General features: G+C 41.6%; 1 protein-coding gene across 1 annotated transcript in view; it reads left to right on the top strand.

The window, feature by feature from the left end:
- MED27 (mediator complex subunit 27) overlaps positions 1-14,722 on the top strand; it is a 244,358-nt gene extending 229,636 nt beyond the window's left edge. The window contains exons 7-8 of the mRNA XM_063432486.1: positions 8,901-8,978; positions 13,818-14,722. Coding sequence (XP_063288556.1) covers positions 8,901-8,978; positions 13,818-13,952 — 213 coding nt within the window. The 3' untranslated portion in view covers positions 13,953-14,722. The remainder of the gene's footprint in view (positions 1-8,900; positions 8,979-13,817) is intronic.
- Positions 14,723-23,185: the final 8,463 nt, after the last annotated feature.

Raw genomic sequence — 23,185 nt, 5'->3', positions numbered from 1 at the left:
CAATGCTACATTGGAGAAAAGGAGTCGAGACAAAGTGAGCGTGTTCATTCTTATGAGGAACTCCAGGTAGCTGGCAGAGGATTGAATAGATGATATGAACAAATAAACACAACAGGCCATGTCACGCAGTGCTTCAAAAAGCCAAACAAAAGGTTTTAGATGCCTACGAATCCGCCATTGAGAAGGTGGCCTGATTAAGGCTTTTCAGGCTTAGTGTTAACCCTTTTGCTTGTGTGTGTATATGTAAGTCTGTTCTCTCTCTTGTTTTAACAATAGACATATTATGCATTATTTCCCTTAAAGGGACACTGTAGGCACCCAGACCACTTCATCTAACTGAAGTAGTCTGGGTTTTGTGGCCCTATTGCACTTAGTGCTGCAATGTACTTAGCGCTGTTTACATTGCAGCTCTAAGTCTGCCCTCTGTGGCTGTCTAACAGTCAGCCACTAGAGAGCTTCCGGAATCTAAACGGACTTTTGGTCCGTTATCTGACGCCGGACGTCCTCACGGACCTCCAGCGTCAGATTTTCCCCATTGAAAAGCATTGAATAATGCTTTCCTACAGGGAGGTCTAATGCACACGCGGCATGCGCATTAGGTCTCCCCCACTGGCTGACATCGGCGGGGGAGGAGCGTGGGCGGAGCCTGACCCAGAGCCAAAGGTCATCGCGCTGGATTCATGTAAGTTGCTGACGGGATTTTAATCCCTTCAGCCCTGCGGGAGGGGGGGGCCTAATAACCTTATAGTGCCAGGAAAGCGGCATTGTTTTCCTGGCACTATAGGATCCCTTTAATAGATGGATATTATTCTATCCTATTAAGTAAACCTTGCTGCATAACTGCCTGTTAAAAGTGATGAAGTGATCTACTCCTCTCACTGCCATTTCACATCAAAATCCGTTATCAGGCCGATGTCGACTCCTATAGGGCCATAACAGCATATGGGTCAATATAGACTTGTAGATAGGGACAGGGTTGGAGCTGACCTGTATACCTTCTGTGGTCTGTCGTAAAAGCATGTTCTTGACCCTTGAGGCAGTAGATCAGTCAAATTACTCATAAGTGTGCGTGAGACTGGTGATTATTAATATTATTAGCATTTATATAGTGCCAGCATATTCCACAGAGCTTTATAATTATAGAATGGGGATATTTGATAACAAGTGATTTACATACAGACTATATCATAGACAAGTAGTGAAGAAGGCCCTTATCAAACGAGAGGTCTCTTGCAGTGTGCCAGTGAACTTAGACCTTGAATTTATTTTTCACAAATAAAACATGAATCATGAAATATTAAGAAGAAAATAGATTTTTTTGCTTTATTATAACATAAAGAGAACTCTGTGCTCTACACACATGTATAAAGCACTGGACCATTGAGGCCATTGTATATGAGATTACCAGTACCCCTTTTCCATGATACATACAGTGTGTGGCTGTTTTCTTCAACTTTCTAAAGAATAAAACCCATTCTTGATACAGAGTCCAGCCAGTAAGTACAGTATGTTGCTCCGCTAAGCTAGGATGACTAACCTGGTGACCCATATGTATGTGAACTACAATATTCATAACACCAAGTAAAGTACCGGTAAGTGGTAAAGTTCAAGCCTGTGGTTTTCGACTCTGTACTCAAGACATGGAAACTCCAGTATTTAGACAGCTTCCAGGTCACGGTAGGTGGCACGGCTGCACAGAGAGCGTTTCAGCGCTAGAAAAGGTAAGTACAACATTTTTTTTTTTTTTTTTTAATTCTTTATTTTTGTAGTGCAGGTGGTTACAAAATATAAACTTGCGCCACAACAGCGTTCATCAATATGGGAACATAGATTAGTCAAACAGTGGTTTTGAGAAAACATGCACATTTTTAAGGGTAAAGTTGATATGTCTATGCAATAACAATCAGGTTAAGAGTAGATTTGTCTGCAGCTTCCTGACCACTTTGGTACTGAAAACTATACATATAAGAGTAAACAATTGTATGCATATGGATAGTTAGGGCAAGATAGATCATGTTAATTCTAAGGTTTGTATCACATTACAAGAAACATCCTAGAGGAGTGCCAGGGAACACATTTAGGCTAAGCCATAGAGAAATTATAAGGCAAAAACATCTGTGCTAAGCTAATAGTTAGTGGGTCGGCATAATTAGGGCAGTTAATGTAGTTAGGCAAGTTTAGTAGAGTGAGAGTATTCAAATTGACATACTGACTACATGTAAATTGTAAGGTACAGGCTTATTCAAGGTTTATCTGTTGCATGTGTCTGTAACAAAAGTAACGATGAAAGTAACGATTAATGCCAAGGGCGAAGCAAAATAATAATCATAACCATATCTTCGTGCAAGAGGGGTCCGGCAGATCAGGTAGCTCCGGCGTGACTCGTGCGGCAGAAGGTAAGTCCGCGCTCAGCCTACTCCCGACAGCGGGAAGCGTGGAGAACCCGGAGGGTGGTAATCGGCACGTGTGTCTGCTAACTGGTACCCGGGTGGTCTGATGGTAAGTCCACTCACCGGGGTCGACAGTGCCCGCTCGCTTGGTGCCAGCCTCTGGTGCGGTGAATGTCGCTTTATGCGCCTCCATGTTGAGGCCTTCTTCATTGCCGCTGGCTGCTTCTGCATAGGGTGGTTCTGACCTCTTGCGGGTAAGCTCTTTCTGTTAGGTTGGTGGGAGGTCGGGCTACTGTGCGTCCGCTGGTGTACTTGTCGGCTCCCTGGGGCTTTTGGCGTGCTCCTGTTGCCATGCTTGGGTATAGTGCTGTGTCTTGGGGCCTGTCCGGGTGTCCCACTCCTCCGCGGGTGAGGGCAGGCGTGTGCGCCCAGTTTGTGTGCCTGCCACGCCGGCATTCGATGTCGGTGCAGCCGGGCGGCCGCCTGGAAGGCTATATATGGGTGCTCGTAGCGGCGTCTGCGCATGGTTGGCCTAACCCATGAGGCCACTAGTTTTGCTGCTCGCTGGTAGGTCACCCCCCTGTCCACCAGTGTTGTGCAGAAACTCAGGCACAGCCGGTCAAGGGCCTCCAGGGGCTGGGATGGGGTACGGCTGGCCGCTGTCTTTTTTCTTGGTCCTTGCTGGGTGGCCATTTTGGCTGGGCCTCAGGTGCCTCGTGTGTTTGCGAGGTGTGTGGTCGGTTCAGCTCGTTCACCGTGTTAGCGTGCTTGGATCAGGTATCGGTTGTGTCAGTCGCTTGGATGTGCCGGGTTAACGGGGTCATGAGGGTCGCAGTGTTTTCCCGCTGTGCCGCTGGCGCGGAGGTCGGCCGCCTCTCCCGCGCCTGCATACGTTGGTAGGCCGCAACCCTATATCTGCTTCAGGTCGCTTCTCTGAGTTCGGCGATCCGGCTAAGTGAGCCTCGGGGATCACACCACTACTCTGCTGCTTCTTTGTGGAAGGTTCGGTGTGGTATTTTTAGGTATTTGTCGCTTATTTGCCGGTTCTTTCACGGAGCTCTGGTTTGGTGCGACCAGTCTGCTCGGCAGTCAGACCCCCGGTAAGTACAACATTTTTAAAATTTAATTTGGAGGGGAGGGGGTGCATCTAAATAGGGAGTAGTACACTATAGCATTGAGAATATGTTTGTATTCTTAACACTATAGCGTTCCTTTAACATAATAGGTGAAGTGGCTTTCATTCACACAGACCGCTAAGGAGTATAAATTAAATGCGTAGTTTGTAAATACAAAAGTACTGTGTGCATTCTTTTCTGTCCATAGTATGTGTGTGTGCATCCTTTTCTGTTAATAGTGGCAAATCATGTATATTTCCAGTAGCTTGAATGCTGTTATCTTGGCAAGAATGCTTGTTGACTGTTGCAAATTTTGACCTCTGTCACAGCTTCGTGTACAGTCGTCTCCATGTGGTAGAAATCCGTACACCACTTAGAACTGAGAAAAAGACACTGTAAATATATTGTATAAAGTTGGAATCAAGATTAATTTTTGTAATTCCTTAAAGGGACACTATAGCCACCAGAACAACTACAGCTTAATGTAGTTGTTCTGGTAAGTATAATAGCTCCATTCAGGCATTTTAATGTAAACACTGCCTTTTCAGAGAAAAGGCAGTGTTTACATTGCCCCTAGGGACACCTCCAAGTGGCCACTCCTTAGATGGCCACTGGAGAGGCTTCCTGGCTCAAGGCTGCACAGTAAGCAGCCCTGCCGTTCAGCGTCCCCACGCTCTGCATGGAGACACTGAATATTCCTCATAGAGATGCATTGATTCAATGCATCTCTATGAGGAGGTCCTGATTGGCCAAAACGACATTTGGCCCTGCCCCGTGCCAATTTTAGCCAATCCAATGCTTTCCCTATGGGATATCGGTTTATATAGAATGAGATCATAGTACTGACATTTCATTGATCTTGGGTAATTTTATTTCAACAACAACATTTCCCTATGGGAAAGCATTGGATTGGCTAAAAATTGGCCATTTCAATGATGTCACAAAGGGGGCGGAGCCAGCGCCGGCAGCGCTTGAAATAAGGTGAGTTTTAAACTTTTATAGGGGGCTACAGGGGGACAAGCCACCTAAATGGTGGGTTTAGCACTATAGGGTCAGGAATACATGTTTGTGTTCCTGACCCTATAGTGATCCTTTAATTAAAAGAACATATGCCAATATCTTAGCTCGCGCAGAATATATTTTAAAATATCCAAAATTTTCCACACATAAAAAAGTTGACTAAAATCTGCTTATTTATCTCAAAATTAATTCTTCTATCCACCAGAGAAAAGGGCAATATTGATCATTGCTAGACAGAACGAAGAGTTGTAGAGGTCACACGAGACTTCCTTCAGCAAATGTTAGAATTCTCACATGTACGGAGACTTAACTTACCTGCGTTGGTATTTGCATCAACAGAAGTTTCTCGATAATGCCATTCAGTTAATGAGTTCCCAAACACTCCTAGATTGGAAAGTGTACAGGGAGTGCTGTTGCTACAGTAAAGACAATTTGACTATGTAATGTATGAAAATGTATTCTCATCAATAATGTGTGAGTAAGCTAAGGTGGGGAAGAATGAATGCATTCATGAGCCAGATAGATCGGGCTATTGATATCTCCTCAAGGTCAATAAGGGCACAACTCCATGGTCATTTACAAAGCTGCTTTACGATTGCTTAAGACTTGGGCTTAAAACTAATAATGAGGTTAGAATGTTACAAACTAACGTCATTTAGCAATTTTCCTCTGTTGAATCTCTAATTATCCGATAGATTATTTAGGTGGCACACCATTATTTTTATCCGTTCCAGTATCATTGGTCCACAGGATTGTCGGCTAACTCCTGCATTTTTATGCCAAATGCACTATTGTATTTTAACTTAATAGAAATGTTGAATTAAAGACCAGTGATACATTTTTGATGATGAAAAGTAGTTTGGGAAGCTATATTTCTTATTGTAACTTGTGGCATTGTGAGGTTTGCTCTATTTTATCTGTTGTGTTATGACTGAAAATGGTACTACCTAATGAGGTGATCCTTGGAGTCAATTTCCTTTTTAAATTGATCCAGAAAAAAACCTAACAATCCTTTTAGTCTGAGCTATATGTCTAAACACAGGCTGCGCATCATGGGAATTATAGTTAAGAAACATCTTAGATGCCAAGGTTAATCATTAATGCACTAGTCTGTATAAACAATCATTCATGTACTATAATTTAAATTTTTAGTTTTTTATAACAGTCAGTAACTGGTAAATGTTTAATTTCTTGGATGTGCATACAACTGCAGTCGTTGTGTGTTCTGATATTTGTTTACCTAAAGGAGAGACCTAGGAACTTGGATTGTTTTATATTCTGTGCCTAAATTGGTTTACTTAGTGAATAACTTAGTGGATAACGTGCTATTCAGTAGGGTACACAATAATGATTTAGTTGCCCTTTAACTCTCCAGGTGTTTGGGGGTTACTGTGCCTTCGTCAACCACATTCAGTACGGTTAATAATGTTGTGTGTTATATTTTACAATGGGAGAAGAGGCACACAAAGACCCCTAATGAATAATAGCTATAGTATTTTAGAAATTCAGACAGTTCATAGAGCACTTGGTTCATTGTCTCCTGTCATAGACCTTTTCATACGTCGATCATTGTCAAGGCCAATGGCCAACTCCCAAAGGGTAATCATCAGTTGACTTGGGGGGGGTTCGTTTTCTACAAGTGAGGAAAAGCTGTACTGTCTGTGGCAGCTATGTTGAAGACAATGAAAGTGCAGAGAGTTAATTGTGCTCCTTTTCCAGTTTGAAAGATTCAGCATTATTGAAGGGAAGGATGTGAATAGTGCGCTGCAGAGAATTCTGTTTCGCCCACAGCGATTAACAAGACAAGGCTCGGAAGAAAACATAAAATTCAAGAACACGTCTTGGTTGAGACACAGTGTCTGACTGCTGTGATGATAAACCCATTACTCTGTTTCTGGGTTCCATTGATCTACAGCCTTATTCCATTTCTTTGGACAGTGACACTCCCACTTTTTTTCTTTGTGGTCCTCATTTTTCTTACTGGAACCTTTGTTTCTTATTCCTTCATCATTCTCCGTCTTGAAAGCTTTAATACCTTAATTTCTAATGAGGTTTTTTTTTTTTTTATTCTCAGCCTCCCATTTGACATTGATTATTCTTTAGTGTGTTGTGTTGTCTTTTTTGTTAGTCTTTTTTGTTTCTCTTGTTTGTTCGGGGGGAAAAAAAGCCCCGTCTCTTTTATTGACAGCATTTTTGCCTGCAGGCTCAGATTTCACCAGATGTGTACTTGTACTCTTTATACATGTCAAGTAATTTTCAGGACAGTGGGGATTGGAGACATTATCTTTCATTATTTAGTTCTTTCTTTTTAATCTCATTTCAACAATATTCCAATTACCTCTATCCCACTCAAACCATTTTCTGCCCCATTTAGTACTAATCTGACAACGGCTACCAATCCCGTTCTGTTTAGCTGATCTGTTAGACCTTTGTAGTAAAATAAATTCATATATAAGCCTTAACCCACAAAGATGAGGGAAATCATGGGATCAGACCTCCCACTGCAGCCCCTGTCGATGCTCCTGCACCACACACCCATACAGATATACAAAAATATCCCTCACCATACACCTGCTCTCCGCAGCTAAAGCCCTCATCCCCCTCCACTGGAAACGCCAGACAATACCCAGCTATCAACAATGGGTAGAAAAGGTGGAAAATATCTATGACATGGAGATGATGACCGCCTCCCTGCGGGAACGCTCAGACAAGTGCGCCCTAATATGGTACCCCTGGAGGTCTTACACAGCAAGGGGAACGGCATAAACCCCCCCTCATAACTCCAAAACCCAAACACACATGAGATAGCAAGAAATGCTAACACCGATAATTCCCCTGGGAAACGCAGTCACCCCGCTTGGGGCTGGGCGACCCACCCGGGCCTCTCACCCTTCCTCCCTGATACCATCTTCTTCTTCCCCCCCCCCCCCTGCCCAGACCCCTCTAAACTCCCCCACCGAAATAGTGACAGGCATGCAACACAGAAACACTTCTATCACACCATGAAGGTCCAACCTGACTCTGCACACCCTAACAAGACACTGGCTTTCCCTGCAAAACGCAAAGTGATTACTCAGAGGCCGGACGGAGATTAGGCTACACTAGGTGTGGCACAACAACACCGGCACCCATCATACGGTGCACCTGCTGACCCAGCAACAAAATATAGCAGGGTGCCACTTACAGACACGCGCAATTTACGCCAAACCATTGACAGAAATAGCACTAGTCAAGGACACGCCAACAAGTGGCAGAAAACACAACCCTAAGCCAGGGCTTCAGGCGGTGGTCCCTGGGCTATTACACCACTGAAACATGGTACTAAGAGTACAATACTCAGGCAAAGTTGAGTGCATGACGTGTGTCCGCAAGAATAGTACTATGTAAATGCATAAACCAAATCTCATTCCCAAGCCTCGACACTGACCTGATCAATATCCTATGTATATCGCACTGTTCACAATACTGTTTGAATCGATTGTTCACGAAACTGTACTTTCAGAACACCTGTTACACTAACCCCTCCTTTATTTTTCTGTAACCCTACCCTACTTGAAACTTCAAATAAATTAAGATTGTCCAATTTTTTTTAAATTATTTTTTTTTTATTTTTTTTTTAAAAGCCTTAACCCACCCAGCTGGTTTAAATTAATCAACGTATAAATAGAAAATTGGGCAATATCTGTGTTTCGGGCAGGTGCCAAGAAGCCTAAATTTTCTACGGCTATAGATTGCATCATCAGTGTGCTTATGCATGGTATGGTGTCTTCTATATATGTTCCAAGAAATTAGACCGCGACAAAATCTGAGGTTTTCAGCTTGATCTTAACCCAAAGTGACCAACAATAACTCATGGATGTTCAACAGGAGCGTTAGATGGGCCTTTTTATGCAGTTGTGGCTTACAACATTTGTCCCATCGTGCATTCCAATCTCCTACCAGCTGCCTACTCTTTGTAATTGGTGGAATCTGGAAAGGCGAGTATAGAATTGTTTTAAAGCCATTAGCAACAAAATTACTAAAACCTGCTGATATGGGTCATTAATCCATGTTCACAGGACTTGCATTCCTCCTAGGTAATGTATTATTGCCACTTCAGGTTCAAAGATAATTCTCATGCAGGAATTTTGGGCAAATCCATGCAGATATTTCTAGCCCGAACAATAGTTACTGAGATATTACTTGTCTGTGTTCCATGGTACTAACAAATACCTATGGCTAGCCCTACTGAAGGGCCCATGTAAACATATCTACGAAAAAAGATAGTTTTTCCGAATCTTTATCTGTCATATATTGGTAAAAGTTGCTTGTGTTGTATTCTGTCATTGCCAAGCATCAGCACCGTTAAACTTTGTTCTCCGATTCCTTTTTCTAGGTAACGGACCATGCCACCACTGCTCTCTTACATTACCAGCTACCACAGATGCCAGATGTTGTGGTCCGATCCTTTATGGTAAGCACTAGGAGATATTGAAATTAATTCCACTGTCCTATTTTTCTTCCTTTGTGAACCTATTTTTCCAGTGGATTACCCTTACATGTTTTCCTTTCAGAAAAAGGGAACTAGTCTCAAATCTCAATTTAAAAAAAATAAAATTAAAATAAAAACATTGTGCATCCTTAGAAGATAATTAATTAAATAGCCTAAATAATAGGAACATTTTATTTCACCAGTTTCTATCAGTGCATTGTGTTTTATATTGCTTGATAGAAAGACAAAAGTGTAAAAAAAAAAAAAAGAATAAAATAAAATGTGTAGCCCTGAACATTAAATGTACCTAATCGCAATATGTCTCCAAACATGTGTCCATAAAAAAGAGAAAATATATAAAAAGTATTATGGTGTAGTTTATCAAAACACAACAGAATTATTAAATTATCATATATATCTGCACACTCACAAAAGCTACATCCTGGCTCTAGGTAAATAGGCTTCAGGTGTTTTAATGGGTAGCACCCAACCTCTCTTTGGTGATAAAATATTGTTAAATGTACGTATGTGGAGAGACAGTTTTACACCTTGTATAATATTGTAGCAACAAAGGAGTAAAACAATATATCAAACTGCACTCACAGATTACAGAGCCTTAAAGTTTGCAGCTCTTAGGTGATTCACTTGCGTGCCTATTGGATGGCATTCTTCACCCGCGGTAAGTTCAGCAAACTGCCACAAAGTGAAGACGTTTATTTATTATACCACCTTATAAACCCCCCTGCACCCCCCCCCCCCCCCCCCAAAATAATTTGAAAAAATATCTGATAAAGCAGAGTTTTGCAGGAGCAATATTATACCTGTAGTATGTTTGTATCGTAAGACTCTATCACTTATTAAAGCACACGGTGTAGTGCATGATTAGTGGAAAATAAATTTTGCAGGTGGGTTATCCACTTTAAGTTCTAAAAGAACCTGAAAAGATCTGATCTCCCATCCAGCAGCGGATACTTGGTATGTGAACACAAAGGGAGGGCTGCTTGATTGATTGTCTAAACCTCCAGCTGAGTTCTTGTACCTAAACATCTGACAGACGCTCAATGAATGTGTCAATATCTTGGCCCCTTTGCCAATCAGCCGAGCAGCAGAGCTTGCCGCGCACAGCTATGTCTTAATTACCAGCAGAATTAAGAGAACATTCTTTAATCTCATAGCGGTTTAAATGGGCCACTGACTAGACAAATGGCACCAGGTTAACCACCTGCATTGCTGGGGAGTTAACTCTTTACCTTTGTTATTTGCATAGAAGTTTTTTAAAGGCCAACTCCACACCTATAAAGGTCTTTAGTATTCTTTTTTTTTATTCCATCTTACAAATAGTCTATGAGAAGTCAGCACTTTTGTAATTAAATTATAAAGTGGTCTGTAGTGGTTATGATGATTGGAGTAACCTTTTTAATATAATTTTACCTGCTAATATAAAAAAATGCATACACTTGATACATATACTAGATTTTAAAAAAGGGCATACACTAGATACATCTCCTTGATTCCTATATTCTCTTTTGCCAAATGTCCTGAGCCTACAAAATGATTTGTAATATAGGAACAATAAAGAAAATTCCTCTAAAAGCACTGTGCGAGTCCATTGCTTGGCATCCCTGTCTAGGGCAGCCACTACGTAAAGTACAAAAAAAAAGCCCATTAACCTTGTCTTTTGAAGCCATCATCCTTGATGACTGGTGTCTAATCCAGTGCTTCTTGCCATGCTTTGCCAGCCTAATGCTTCTCATAGAGAAGTGTTATAACAGCATTTGGCATCATCATTTTCTAAGGTCTTTATAAGGAAGTACCTCTACTGGCTGCTTTCTGATAGCCCCCGGAGGCAGGTTCTCTGTCTTGGAAACGGCAATGTTTGACAGTGCAGCAAATAAGGAACAGCATCTATGTACCAAAACCACTGCATTACAAGGAAGTGTTTTTGATGCTTATAGTGCCCATTTAATTCAGCGATGCTGATATGTTGTATATTGGTGGCTCCCCTCTGTCTGAATAAAAGAAAAACTGTTGCCTACACCAATTCCGATTGGTTCCTTTCTCTCACATTTAGTTAAGTCTTTGATTTATGTACAAGCAACTATTGACAGCTACTGCAGGGAAGAGCCTTTCCGAAGACAGAAACATTTATATCCAAGTCTGTAGCCGAACCAGGTTTTCATTTTTGTATCGACTGAAGGAAATGAGACATTACAGAATAATATTCAAGCTTTATACACATCTCGTCTGTCTGACTTATACTTCCTTTTTTTTTTCCTGATAGTGCACGTTATTGTCTCATTTCTCTAGATCAAACACACAGAAATATTCAGGTTTAGCTGATTGTAATATTGAGCATGATCAAAATCCTCTTGCGATTTCTTAATCTGCAGTGTATGAGGAAGTATAATCCAAAAATGCACTGTATTTAATTACATGAAAACATAAATAATAATAATATCCTGCAATCCTTCTCATAAATGTACACCGTGTTAATATTGTGTACTTAGCAGATCCTAGACTGTTTGCCACTCTAGTCAATCCATGGGATAAGATTAAAGGGACACTGTCACTCTCCCACAATTGGATATTGATTATGATGTAATTTTATGAATCTTTAATATACATTTTAAAGAAATTGAGGATTTCATGAAAAAAGGTCAGCATAAGTTCCTTGGTGATTTTTAATGGTTTTTTTTATTGAATGCTGGTGACCATTCCCCTTCATAGGGACAGAGTCCTGTCTTTAATTTGAAAATGATTTTATCTATATATTGCTCAATGAATGTCATTGGAAGAGAAGGTGCCTTTCGAAATGATCCTTGATACACACCTCTTCACCTGCACAATCTGCAACTAGGCATTCGGTAATGAAGGATCACCTCATTGAGTTAAGAGCACCTGTGACTCATTGCCTGTCCCACATCATACTGGTGCATACCACCTCTCTCTCATTGCACATCCCGCTGGTACTGAGCACCTGTCTTTCATGGCCTACCCACATCTCGCTGGTACCGGCCACCTGTCTTTCACTGCCTACCCACATCTCGCTGGTACCGAGCACCTGTCTTTCACTGCCTACCCACATCTCGCTGGTACCGAGCACCTGTCTTTCACTGCCCACCCACATCTCGCTGGTACCGAGCACCTGTCTTTCACTGCCTACCCAAATCTCGCTGGTACCGAGCACCTGTCTTTCACTGCCTACCCAAATCTCGCTGGTACCGAGCACCTGTCTTTCACTGCCTACCTACATCTTGCTGGTACCGAGCACCTGTCTTTCACTGCCCATCCACATCTCGCTGGTACAGAGCATCTGTCTTTCACTGCCCACCCACATCTCGCTGGTACCGAGCACCTGTCTTTCACTGCCTACCCAAATCTCGCTGGTACCGAGCACCTGTCTTTCACTGCCTACCCACATCTCGCTGGTACCGAGCACCTGTCTTTCACTGCATCTGTCTCTCATTGTACATCTCACTGGTACTTTGCATCTGTCTTTCACTGCCTAACCCACATCTCACTGGTACAGATCACCTGTCCCACTCACTGACATCTCACTGGTATAGATCACCTGTCTCTCAATGCCTAACCCACACCTCACTGTACAGAGCACCTAGCAATCATTGGCTGACCCACATCCCACTGCCACAGAGCACCTGTTACTCATTGCCTGATCTTCATCTCACTAGTACAAGGTACCCCTCTTTCACTACATCTCGCTGGTAGAGAGCACCTGTCTCTCTTTGCACATCTCACTGGTACATACCACCTGTCTTTCACTGCCTAACCCACACCTCACTGTTACAAAGCACCTATCACTTATTGGCTGACCCACATCTCACTGGCACAGAACACCTGTCTCTTGTACATCTCACTGGTAGAGAGCACCTGTCTCTCATCGACATCTCACTAGTTCATGCCACCTGTCTCTCGCGGGCACTGAGCACCCTAACCCACTGCCTAACCCATATATCACTGGTACATAGCACCTGTCTCTCTTTGCACATCTCACTGGTACATACCACCTTGTCTTTCACTGCCTAACCCACACCTCACTGGTACAGAGCACCTATCACTTATTGGCTGACCAACATCCCACTGCCACAGAACACCTGGCACTCATTGCCTGAACCACGTCTCACTGGCACAGTGCACCTAATTTGACAGTTTAACTCCAAACAAAATCAAATGTTAACAAGCTAACATCCAAAGACTGGTGACAGAAAAAAAAATGTTGTTTAGAGGTAAAGAGAAAGTATGTCAGGCTTAGATTATCCCTTTAAACTGTTATTTTGCTTAGAAAGTGTGAATTTAATGATTTGGAAAAGCTGGATTCTTTTCTGATGTGATCACTTTGAGGAATCCTCATTATTTAAAAATAAATAAAAAAAAAGTCTCTTACTGTTTTCAGATCAAGAAAAAATAATCTGAACTTAAATTACTTTATGTGGTTATTAAAATATTGCGTGAAAACCATTTATAGTACAATCGCTTCGGAAATCTGCATATATTTATTTATTATATTTTTTTGTAAGTTTAAGCGGTTTTCTTGGATATAAAATAAAATGTATGCTACCAGATGGGATGCTGAATTTAAGATAGCTGAGACTATAAAAAAATATAATTGTAGACAAAGCCTTGAAATCAGCTATTCTCTGACCTTGTAAAAACATTTGTTGCTGTGAATTCAGTGTACCTTCCTTGGGATGGCGCCAAGGAGTGTCATTCCTTGGGCTGGAGTATTAGAAGCGACAGGGAGAATGACATTTGGAAGTTCTGGATTTTGTGTCTCATTTTTATATTCCCCCCTCCTTTTTGCAGACCTGGTTAAGAAGTTACATCAAGCTGTTCCAGGCCCCTTGCCAACGCTGCGGGAAGTTTTTGCAGGACGGTCTACCACCCACCTGGAGGGATTTTCGCACCTTAGAAGCTTTCCATGATACTTGTCGGCAGTAGATGAAGAACTTGGTGGGATATGGACAAACTGTTCCACTGGGGAAATAACCAGCAAATTTTCTACTGCAGTGGAAAAGACTTGGATAGACTTGGGACAAAATGAATAAAATGTCAAAGCGGGCTCCAGAAGAAGGTGAAGTTTCAGACTAATGATATTCAGAATGAAGAAAACAAGGACCTCTGAACCTTAGAAGAAAAGATGTGCTCTCAGTGGGCTATTGTAATGCCAGAGGCATTGATCTATATACTTCTCTTAGCAGGGGCAAGTCACTGACATTTTAGACTGAATCAGAACTGGGAGTCCAGGAAATAGAATTAACGATCAGTTCATCTATTCCCTAATCTTGACAACCACTGCTCGAATATATTGTCAGTTCTTCTACAGCCAAGAGTTTTATATCCAATTGTTTTTGTAAACCGAAAGATATCAAAACTTTTCACTAACATTTTTTTATTAAAATTTACAGGCTAACTTAAATTGTACTTTTTTTGTGTTTGGGAGGTAGAGGTGTCTGGTTGAATGAAGATCTAGGGTTGTCAAAAGTTAGAACCTCAGGCTAGCAAAGCATTATGGGAGATGTAGGATCAAGCATTTGGCCACCCCTGATGATAGCTGATATGACAACGTCCGTCTGGGAAATTTGTGTTATGGAAACACTGCACTGGTAACCTAAAGCAGGATCTCTTCAAGGGCTTGGGGGGCATATGTGTACCCCCAGCTCTCCAATGCCACCCAACATAGTAAACGATAATGCATTCTTGTGAATACAGATTAATTGCATTGTTGCTATGGCAATGCTATGATTTTTTTTTATATTATATATTTTTTTATTTGTGAATAGAGATTTATACCATATATACTAAAAAGAGCAAACTTTAGTACTTCCAAATTGATTTTAATTATGTTGTGGTCATATTTCATGCATAATAACCAACATTCAATCAAGTGAATAACCCTGTATTAAAACTCATAGCACAGAGGTTTTCATTAACCAAGGTCAGAAAAAAATCTATCAAAATAATCCAGCCTTTAGATATCCTATATGAAAATGAAATACCTAATTGGAATACTAATTGAAACTTGATGGTATGCAGCTAGTCAAATAAAAAAAAATCTGGAAGTGTTAGATACATGGACAACATTTACCAAGTTTATTATGGGATACATAAAAAAAAAAAAAATTGAAAAGTGCTCATACCATGTTCAGATCCTTTTTTACCACAAGGCTAAAATATAAGCTATGGGGACCACTCCACTTAACTTTCTGTAGTGGTTGTGGTGCTAGGACTGTGTGGTGCATACTCCACCTCTGAGGTTCCTAAGCCCTGCATTGTGACATTTTCCACCGTGGTAATGAGAGCCGGCAGCAACACCCAACACACCCCAGGTAAGAAAACAAACTGTTCATAATGGTTTTTATTCCTTGTGCGTAGTAACATGCATAGAATTGACATTCCCAAGCCTAGCACTCTTGTAAAGTGAGTGTCATGAATGATGAGATGGTTTGGCATAAGCTCAAAGCAGAAACTGCAAAGCCAAGAACTTTGCAACACATGCAATAAGTAATACTAAGAACGGGAGGGTGGGAATAGAAGACAAAAAGTAAGAGAAAATAGAATTATGTTCGAGAGAATTCTAGAAAAATAAAGCTTAAAGAGGCCTAAAAGAATAAAACTGGGGGAAGATATCTGAATGTGATGGTGTTGAAAAGGCCACAAATGAAGAGGTCTAGGGCATATTTTCGAAGCTGTATACCACACCTCAGCTCATGTTAGATAAAAAGAAAACATCTTCAGCTGAGCTTAATAATAAGAAGAAACCAAACCTATTTCTTTCACTCTGGAGAAATCACAATACGACCTGTTTATCCTCCAACAACTATCAGCACTACCAAGGTATAGACGCAGAACTGACACAGGTGAAACATCATTTCTCTAGGTTTTGTTAAAGCCTTGCGGTTGTTTTGGCAAAAGAACGCTCTGCTTCTCTGTTCCAACACAGTTCATGGAAAGAGCACATTCAAAGCAGATTCTCAACGCTTTATAGAGATAATTAGCTTACGAGCCTTAGTCCATCGTTGCACTAATTAGTTCTCAGCTGCAGGGATACAATTGTTTGTCCTTGTGCAAACTTTGGATGGGGAAGATGAGCTTACGTGCTATTGTGGCTCTAGGTTTTAAGAGGACGAAAGTGAAAAGAGCTGTTGGAACACCCCCAATACTAGCACAATCAATGGGCTTTAGTTATTCACAAACTTAAGAATTGATCATCAGTATGATATAAATCATCAGATGTATCATTAGGAGACGTGTTGTCACACACCCATTGGTCACTGCCCCTCTAATACAATTGGGGTATCGTACATGGGGAACCAAAGCAGATTCTTATATGATAGCACCACCTACAGTATGGAAGCGTCATTTACACATGGGTTACCACACTGCTGCAAACTTACTCGGTACAAGATTTCATTTCTTTTGTTTGCAAAATCCTTATAATCACAGCTGCAGTTCGTCTTAAATCAAGGGAGACTTCCCAAGTTTATGATGGGCGTAAGATAATCCTTGGAGCATTGTAGTATACACTATGGTAAATGGTATTGCGCAAACATGAACTTGTTGTTAAGCTATTGAGATGATATTGAAGCGGTCGGAGGTTCTTTAAGAACACTGCTAGAACAGAGCCTTGTTTGGTTGAAGGTAGAGGTAATAAATGCATTTCCTTAGTTCTGAATTGTTGCTAATTTAAATCCAAGTGGAAAAATATTGTAAAAAAAATAAACAAGCTGTGACTTAATCCAGGAACTTTTCCATTTTAGGATCCAGATTTTAACCTACCGGTAAATTTTGCCATCTCCTACACTTCAGAGTTTGGTGAATTTAAATAAATGGCTGTGCTATTTACTGTGTGCTTATTTTTTTAAGCACACAGTAAATAGAGAGAGAGAGAGAGAGGAGATAAAGCATGAAAAAAATTAAATTAAGTAAAACGTAAAATAGATACTCATTAAGAAAGTAGGTCAACAATTCCATTAATCAAAGAAAATGAGCTAAACAGCTACCTAAATTAATAGTGATCATTAGTGTTCTGACTTGGTATAGAGGTGAGCTATATTGTTACTATAAAACGATTGAAGTTATGTTAGTGTGTCTTACACCACCTGCACTCGCCCCTATTCTATTCCGAATGCAATAGCAGTGTTGCCAAAATTCACCCTAAATGGAACCTATATACACACCATAATCCTAAATATCCCCTTTACCTTAACACCTCTCAATGCTAGATTCAGTTTCTTCTTTAAAGGGTGAATTTCGGCAGTGCTGTGTCCCAGCCATAGAAGCGTTCTAGCCAAGTACCCTTATTTATTCTTTTTAGGTGAGAGTAAACACATATCTTATGATACTGCTATTAATGTAACACAAATATGTTGTAATACACGGTTTATTTGTCTTAAGGCTCTAAGTTCCTTTAAGGTTTAACCGAGAAACAAGCAAGCATTGAGCTTAAATTCCCTTTTACGATCTCCACAGTCCTCTAGTACCAAACAAATAACACAGACAATATAATGTAATATAAGAGTATCTGGAAAGGTAGACATTAAGTGCAGATGGGCTGTTTGGTGGTGCAGTAAATGAACATGAAGGCATAAGGTATTTTGAGGGTAAATAAGGGTACAGAAATGTTTTGGGGTAGGAAGAGGGAGGTTAGGAAGTTTTTGAGTTCACATTGTTTGAAGCATAAGTTTCCATTATATTATACTAAAGCAGTTTGGGGGTTCTATAAATGTATCAAGTCTGTTGAGGTTACAATTAAGCAATTGGTCAGTTTTGGGGTTCTTTAAGGATATAAGCCCTGTTGGGGTGCAGTAAAGAAAGTTATGACATCTGCTAATTTACATTAAGGGAGCAAAGCTATCAACTTAGTTCTGTAAGTATTTTAAGTCTGAAGGTACAGTAAGTGAGGAAGCTACGGTCATTTTAGGATCTGATAACAGGAAGGCTGTTGGGTAACTAAAGCAGCACTGTCACGCCGAACTTGCCTTTCTCATATTGTTTCCTTTTCTTTAATATAGTTGTTTTTTTGTTTTTTTTTAAACATAAGACGATGTAGGGACTACTTTATCTTATGTATTTTTCCTACACTTGGATTTCTTTGACTAAAGGAGGAGCTTAAGTCGGCTCCAGTTCCAGTGTCAAGGAGAAGGGTGTACTTTCTCTGACACCAGAAATGGGGCTGACAAACTCCTCCTTGTGTCAGAAAATGTCAGGCGTAGGAAAAATACATAAGACAAAGTAGTCCCTTATGTTTTAAGAAAACTAGATCAGATAGGAAGAAAAGAAGAACAAATTCTGAGAGAGGAGAGAAGAAGCGATAGGAGACAGGTACATTCGGTGTAACAGTGCCGCTTAAGTCAGCTGTGGGGTTCTATAAGGGTTTGTGTTGGAGCATAGTATGAACTGAAGGGAAGTGTGGTAAATCTGAGTATTGAGAGAAAATGGGGATTGTTTGGAGGGTTTAGCACATAGTAAGCCAAGCTCTGGTAAGGGCAGAGGGGCAGTCTGTGGGTTTAGAATGTTCTCGATTTATAACATGGTGGATTGGATCATAATGTAGCAATTCTCATTGTGTATGTGTGGAGCTGGGCCTATAAGAACAGCTTAGATATATACACCACCTCTTTCAGTGTTATACTAACATGTGCACGGGGTCATGTATAAAATGAGATCTATGACTGCAGTCTGGTTATTATCTGGGCAAAACTTTGCCATTTTCTAGTATATATATATTTATAAATGGAGACATTATAGAATTGCAATGAATTCCTGACTGTCCTAGTACATGGGTTGGTTTTTTTTTTTTTTTGGTTTAGTTCCTTTTTTAGTTTTTTAGTTTTTAACCCTAAACTATCAGCATAATTTTGATGCACAGGACATACCATGATAAAGTAGTCTTTAAGGGGCAATTGTTATGATAACCTGGACAGTCATTGGTACATAATGGGTTTAATATTTGAGATCGTTTAACGTTACTGGACATTTCCTTCCTCTTCTCCAGGCTTCGAGGAGAAACCTTTAACCCTTGCAATACTGAATACATTGCATATTGAAAGGTATTCCGAGTGCATTAATTATAGATGTTCTTAGGGTCTTAAAACTGGCGAGGCCTATAAAGCTTTTAGTGGTTGGCTGTTCACCTGCAGAAGACTGGCGTCTGTCGAGTCTTCGAATGCTTCGCTTGGAGGTTTACACAGCCCTGACGTTCTGCTCTTCTGCCCTGTGTGACATCTTGGCCTGTTGTACTAAGAAACCATTATGCTTAAAAGGAAAATGGATCGTGTCCTTTATCAGGATGGCAAAGACAGGAGTTTGTTGAAATCCATTATTGATCGTCCTTACCACATTATTACCTTCTTCACTTTTTAATGTCAATTCCTGGATGGTCTTAACCCCTTCGAAGCTTCAGAGTAGTTTAAATCCGATTGTACCTGTGTGTTATGGATATAATGTGTTTATGTGTGTCCTGATGAGAGAGAATTTCTTAAACAGTGACTGGAACATGTTTATAAGTGATAATAGAACCATGAGAATCTACGGTAGAGGTTACATGTGTTAAATACTAAAATACTCTGCAATTATAACTCAATCCTTGCTAAAAGGAAAGTGGAAGCTGCAAGCAGATACCATAACTAATCATCCTGTCCTTTTAAATTGAGTTAATACAGTCCTGCTATACCTCAATGCTCAGAGCTTCTTCATGCACACATTTGGTATACAATGCATGCTCATGTCATCAAAATATCTTGGACCGGATAATGAGGCAGGGAAGCGGTAGAGTTCATATTTCCTCAAATCATGAATTTTTTCCTAAAATTTGAAAATCACTTCACAATCCACAGCTTTGTTGTATATTAAAAAATGACACTTGCATTTTAGGCCAAACTGAAAAGTCATGCTTTTGGTATGTTTTGGTACAGCTATTTTAACTTAATATTTGAAATTTGCTTTGAATTCTCAACAAAAGTCCCTATTGCGTCCTGGCCCTGAAGTCGTGACTGACTACTAAGGGAAACCCAGACCAGTCAGGGACCCTCCCCATGGAAAATAGTTATGTGATACATTGCCATTCTGGCAATATATTAAATAACCAGTAAATTATAATTAACTGGTGAGCGCCCTCCTCGCAGTCCCGGCGCCCAATCATATAACAAGCGGTAAGCAATCCCTCACGGTCCCAGGCACTCAAATAATGACTCGGAGTGAGGGGCGTGGCCTGAACCTGAACCGGAGCGGACGCCATCCCTGCCTGCTCCTGCCAAGCCTGAACTAAATCCGCAAACATCGAGAAACAGAACCAACCGATTGCCAGACCCATCCTGAAACCGACACCAGGGTGACAAAACGCACACATTGATGCCTTTTTTTCAACCCCAGAGATCGGGAAAAGTAAAACGGAGGCTCAAGGCCTATACCTCGCCGACAGCCGCCGGGCTCGAGTACTTCCTGGACGGAGCGTACAGCCGAGGAGAGCCCCCACCCTCAAGCAACCCTCTGCCGAACTACAACGATACCCCAACGAACATGGGAAGACGAACACAAAAGGTACTTACCGGTCACCCAGCAGAGCAGACCGACATTGGGGCTCTACTACAGAGGCAGGTACAATCCAAGATGGCCGCGGAGGCCCCACAAACTCCGACAACGACCCGGGCGGCGTCTCACACACCGGCTCAAACGGAAGATGAATGTGAGTACACTCTGACACCAACACAGGCACCACCAGACAACACATTGGCCACTAAACAAGACCTACATAACTGGGTGCAAGACATTAAGGAAACACTGGCCGCAGATGTGGGCCTGCTTAAAGGGGAAGTACAGAAAGTAACTGAGAGAGTAAGGGGGACAGAGGAGAGCATCATGACCATCCACACAGATATCTCTGAAATAAAGGGAGCAATACAACAATTGCAGACCACCCAACAGGGTCTCTCCCTACAACTGGCAACACACGAAGACCGAGCTCGTCGTAACCACGTCAAAATACGTGGGGTACCCTCTGACATAACGTGAAGAATTACCTCACTATGTGAGACGGCTCCTGGCCACTATCCTGCCGCCAACGACAGCACGGAAGACACTCCTCGACGGGCTGTACAGACTCCCACCCTCAACCACAATGCCTCACGCAACTCCCAGGGATATCATCCTACGCTGTGCCACCACACAGGACAAAGCAAACATCATGTCGGCAGTACGGGACAAAACCCCCTTGGCCTTTGAAAATGCACAGCTGCTTTTCTACCAGGATCTAACCAGAGCCACACTTCAGTGGCGCCGGACACTATCCCACTTTACGAGCCTGCTACGCTCCGCGAAGTTGCCATACCGCTGGGGGACACCTAGATCCCTGCTAATCACCCACAACGGGACTACACACAGGGTCTCCGCGACCACAGAAGTACCTGCAGTGCTCACCAAATTGGGACTACAGGACAGAAGTGATGCAACAGAGTCCACTGCACAGAGATGGGACCCGGACAACACTGTGCCATTCGTTCCGAGAAGCACGGGACCGACAAACCGGGACACTTGAACAACATCGACTGGACAGAATTTCCACATACCATCCGTAGTCCCTGGAGCCACAGTGGACTTTTAACTTTTTGCTGGAACGATAGTTTCCCTTTGTATCCTTCTTTTTTTTTTTCCTATTATTTATCACTAGAATGATATTACTCAGCTTGACACATGTCTCAGAGTTCCCTACACCTGGCAACACGCAAGGAAACACTAACACACGGACAACATGACCGAGACACCCCGACATAAGATCCGCACACACGAGACATGTTGAGCGACATCACCACACACAACCTCGGCAGAGAGCTAGGCCACACAACACCACAACACGCCGCATACATCCTCGACAGGGAGCTGGGCCGCACAGCACCACACACGCCTGACCATGACAGACACGAAATTCACTAGACCACCCAAAATAGTGGACACCCTGGCACACCATCACCCATAAACACGACAACTAAAAACTGTTACCACCAGTCACCACACCTGTTGTCACACATGCTACTATCTACTACCTTGTACCACACTTGAAATGTGCGACAGCGCAACATAAAAATGTCCTTGATTTCAGCCTACAGACTAATCTAGAGACACTATTATGTTTTTCATTACCTCACAGTGTATAGATTGCCTTGTTGTGAAAAAATGTGTTGAGGTGAAACGTGTTCTTTAAGGGCTATGACAAATATCAAGTTCTAGGCACATACTATAGCAAACTTATAAAAATACAATCCATTTCTGTGTGAGGACGCAAATACCTTGAAATTAGCATTTCTTGTAAAATGAAAATGATTCACTGATTACGTGCGAAGTTTTTAAAAAGGGCCCCTATAATACCTAGTGGCGTCTTTTGACGGTTAATAGGGATGTACAGGTTCTGGCCATGGCATCTCAATCCTGACAGTTGATTTTTGTGGCTAGGTCACACACTGCGCTTAGAAATTGTGTAGCAATGGAAGTGGGTAGGACCTAGCCTGCTAATTTATGCCCTACATAAAGGGATCCTGGACTCACGAGCGGTAACCCAGCTTGGTTTGAAACCCCTGAATGGAGCAGGGCTTTCCGGGATTGTTGACTCTGCACTTCCACCACCATTGATCATAATGTGATAATGCCAGGATACCTGAGGAATATAAGTTATTACCCATGAAAGGGGACGGGCCAAACTTTTAGCTAATCCTTGTCTATAGAGGGCAGAAAACCTCTTGCTTGGGAAAGACCTCCAATACTCCATGGCAGTGATTGCCAACATTGTCCTCAAGACACACCAACCGCCTAAGATTGGTTAGTCTCCCCACAGGAACAGACCTAAAGGTCTGAATAATTGATTTTTGTTGTGCCTTATAGACCGCTCACCTTATTCAATATGCAGAGCATTTTAGGAGTTGTAGCCCTAAGACATCTCAATGCACGCATGTAGATGTAGATAAACGTTTTGAATTCAAAAGCTTGTTAGTTAAATACCTGTTACGTAACGCACTTCAGTATGATTTCCATTATGTCTAGTTCGCTAACGATGACACACTGTTCCATATACTCTAGACACTTTTTTGTCATGTGTTATTTACTATAAAAATGTGTGCAGTGATCAACTATGCCATAAGTATGTACAAATATGTTCTCCACCGTTCTTGTCAATGCTGTTGTGG

The sequence above is a fragment of the Pelobates fuscus genome, chromosome 9 (genome assembly GCF_036172605.1).
Source record: "Pelobates fuscus isolate aPelFus1 chromosome 9, aPelFus1.pri, whole genome shotgun sequence".
In the NCBI taxonomy this organism is placed as follows: domain Eukaryota; kingdom Metazoa; phylum Chordata; class Amphibia; order Anura; family Pelobatidae; genus Pelobates; species Pelobates fuscus.
Note: the sequence above shows the minus strand (reverse complement) of the source record. Positions and strands in the feature narration are given on the sequence as shown.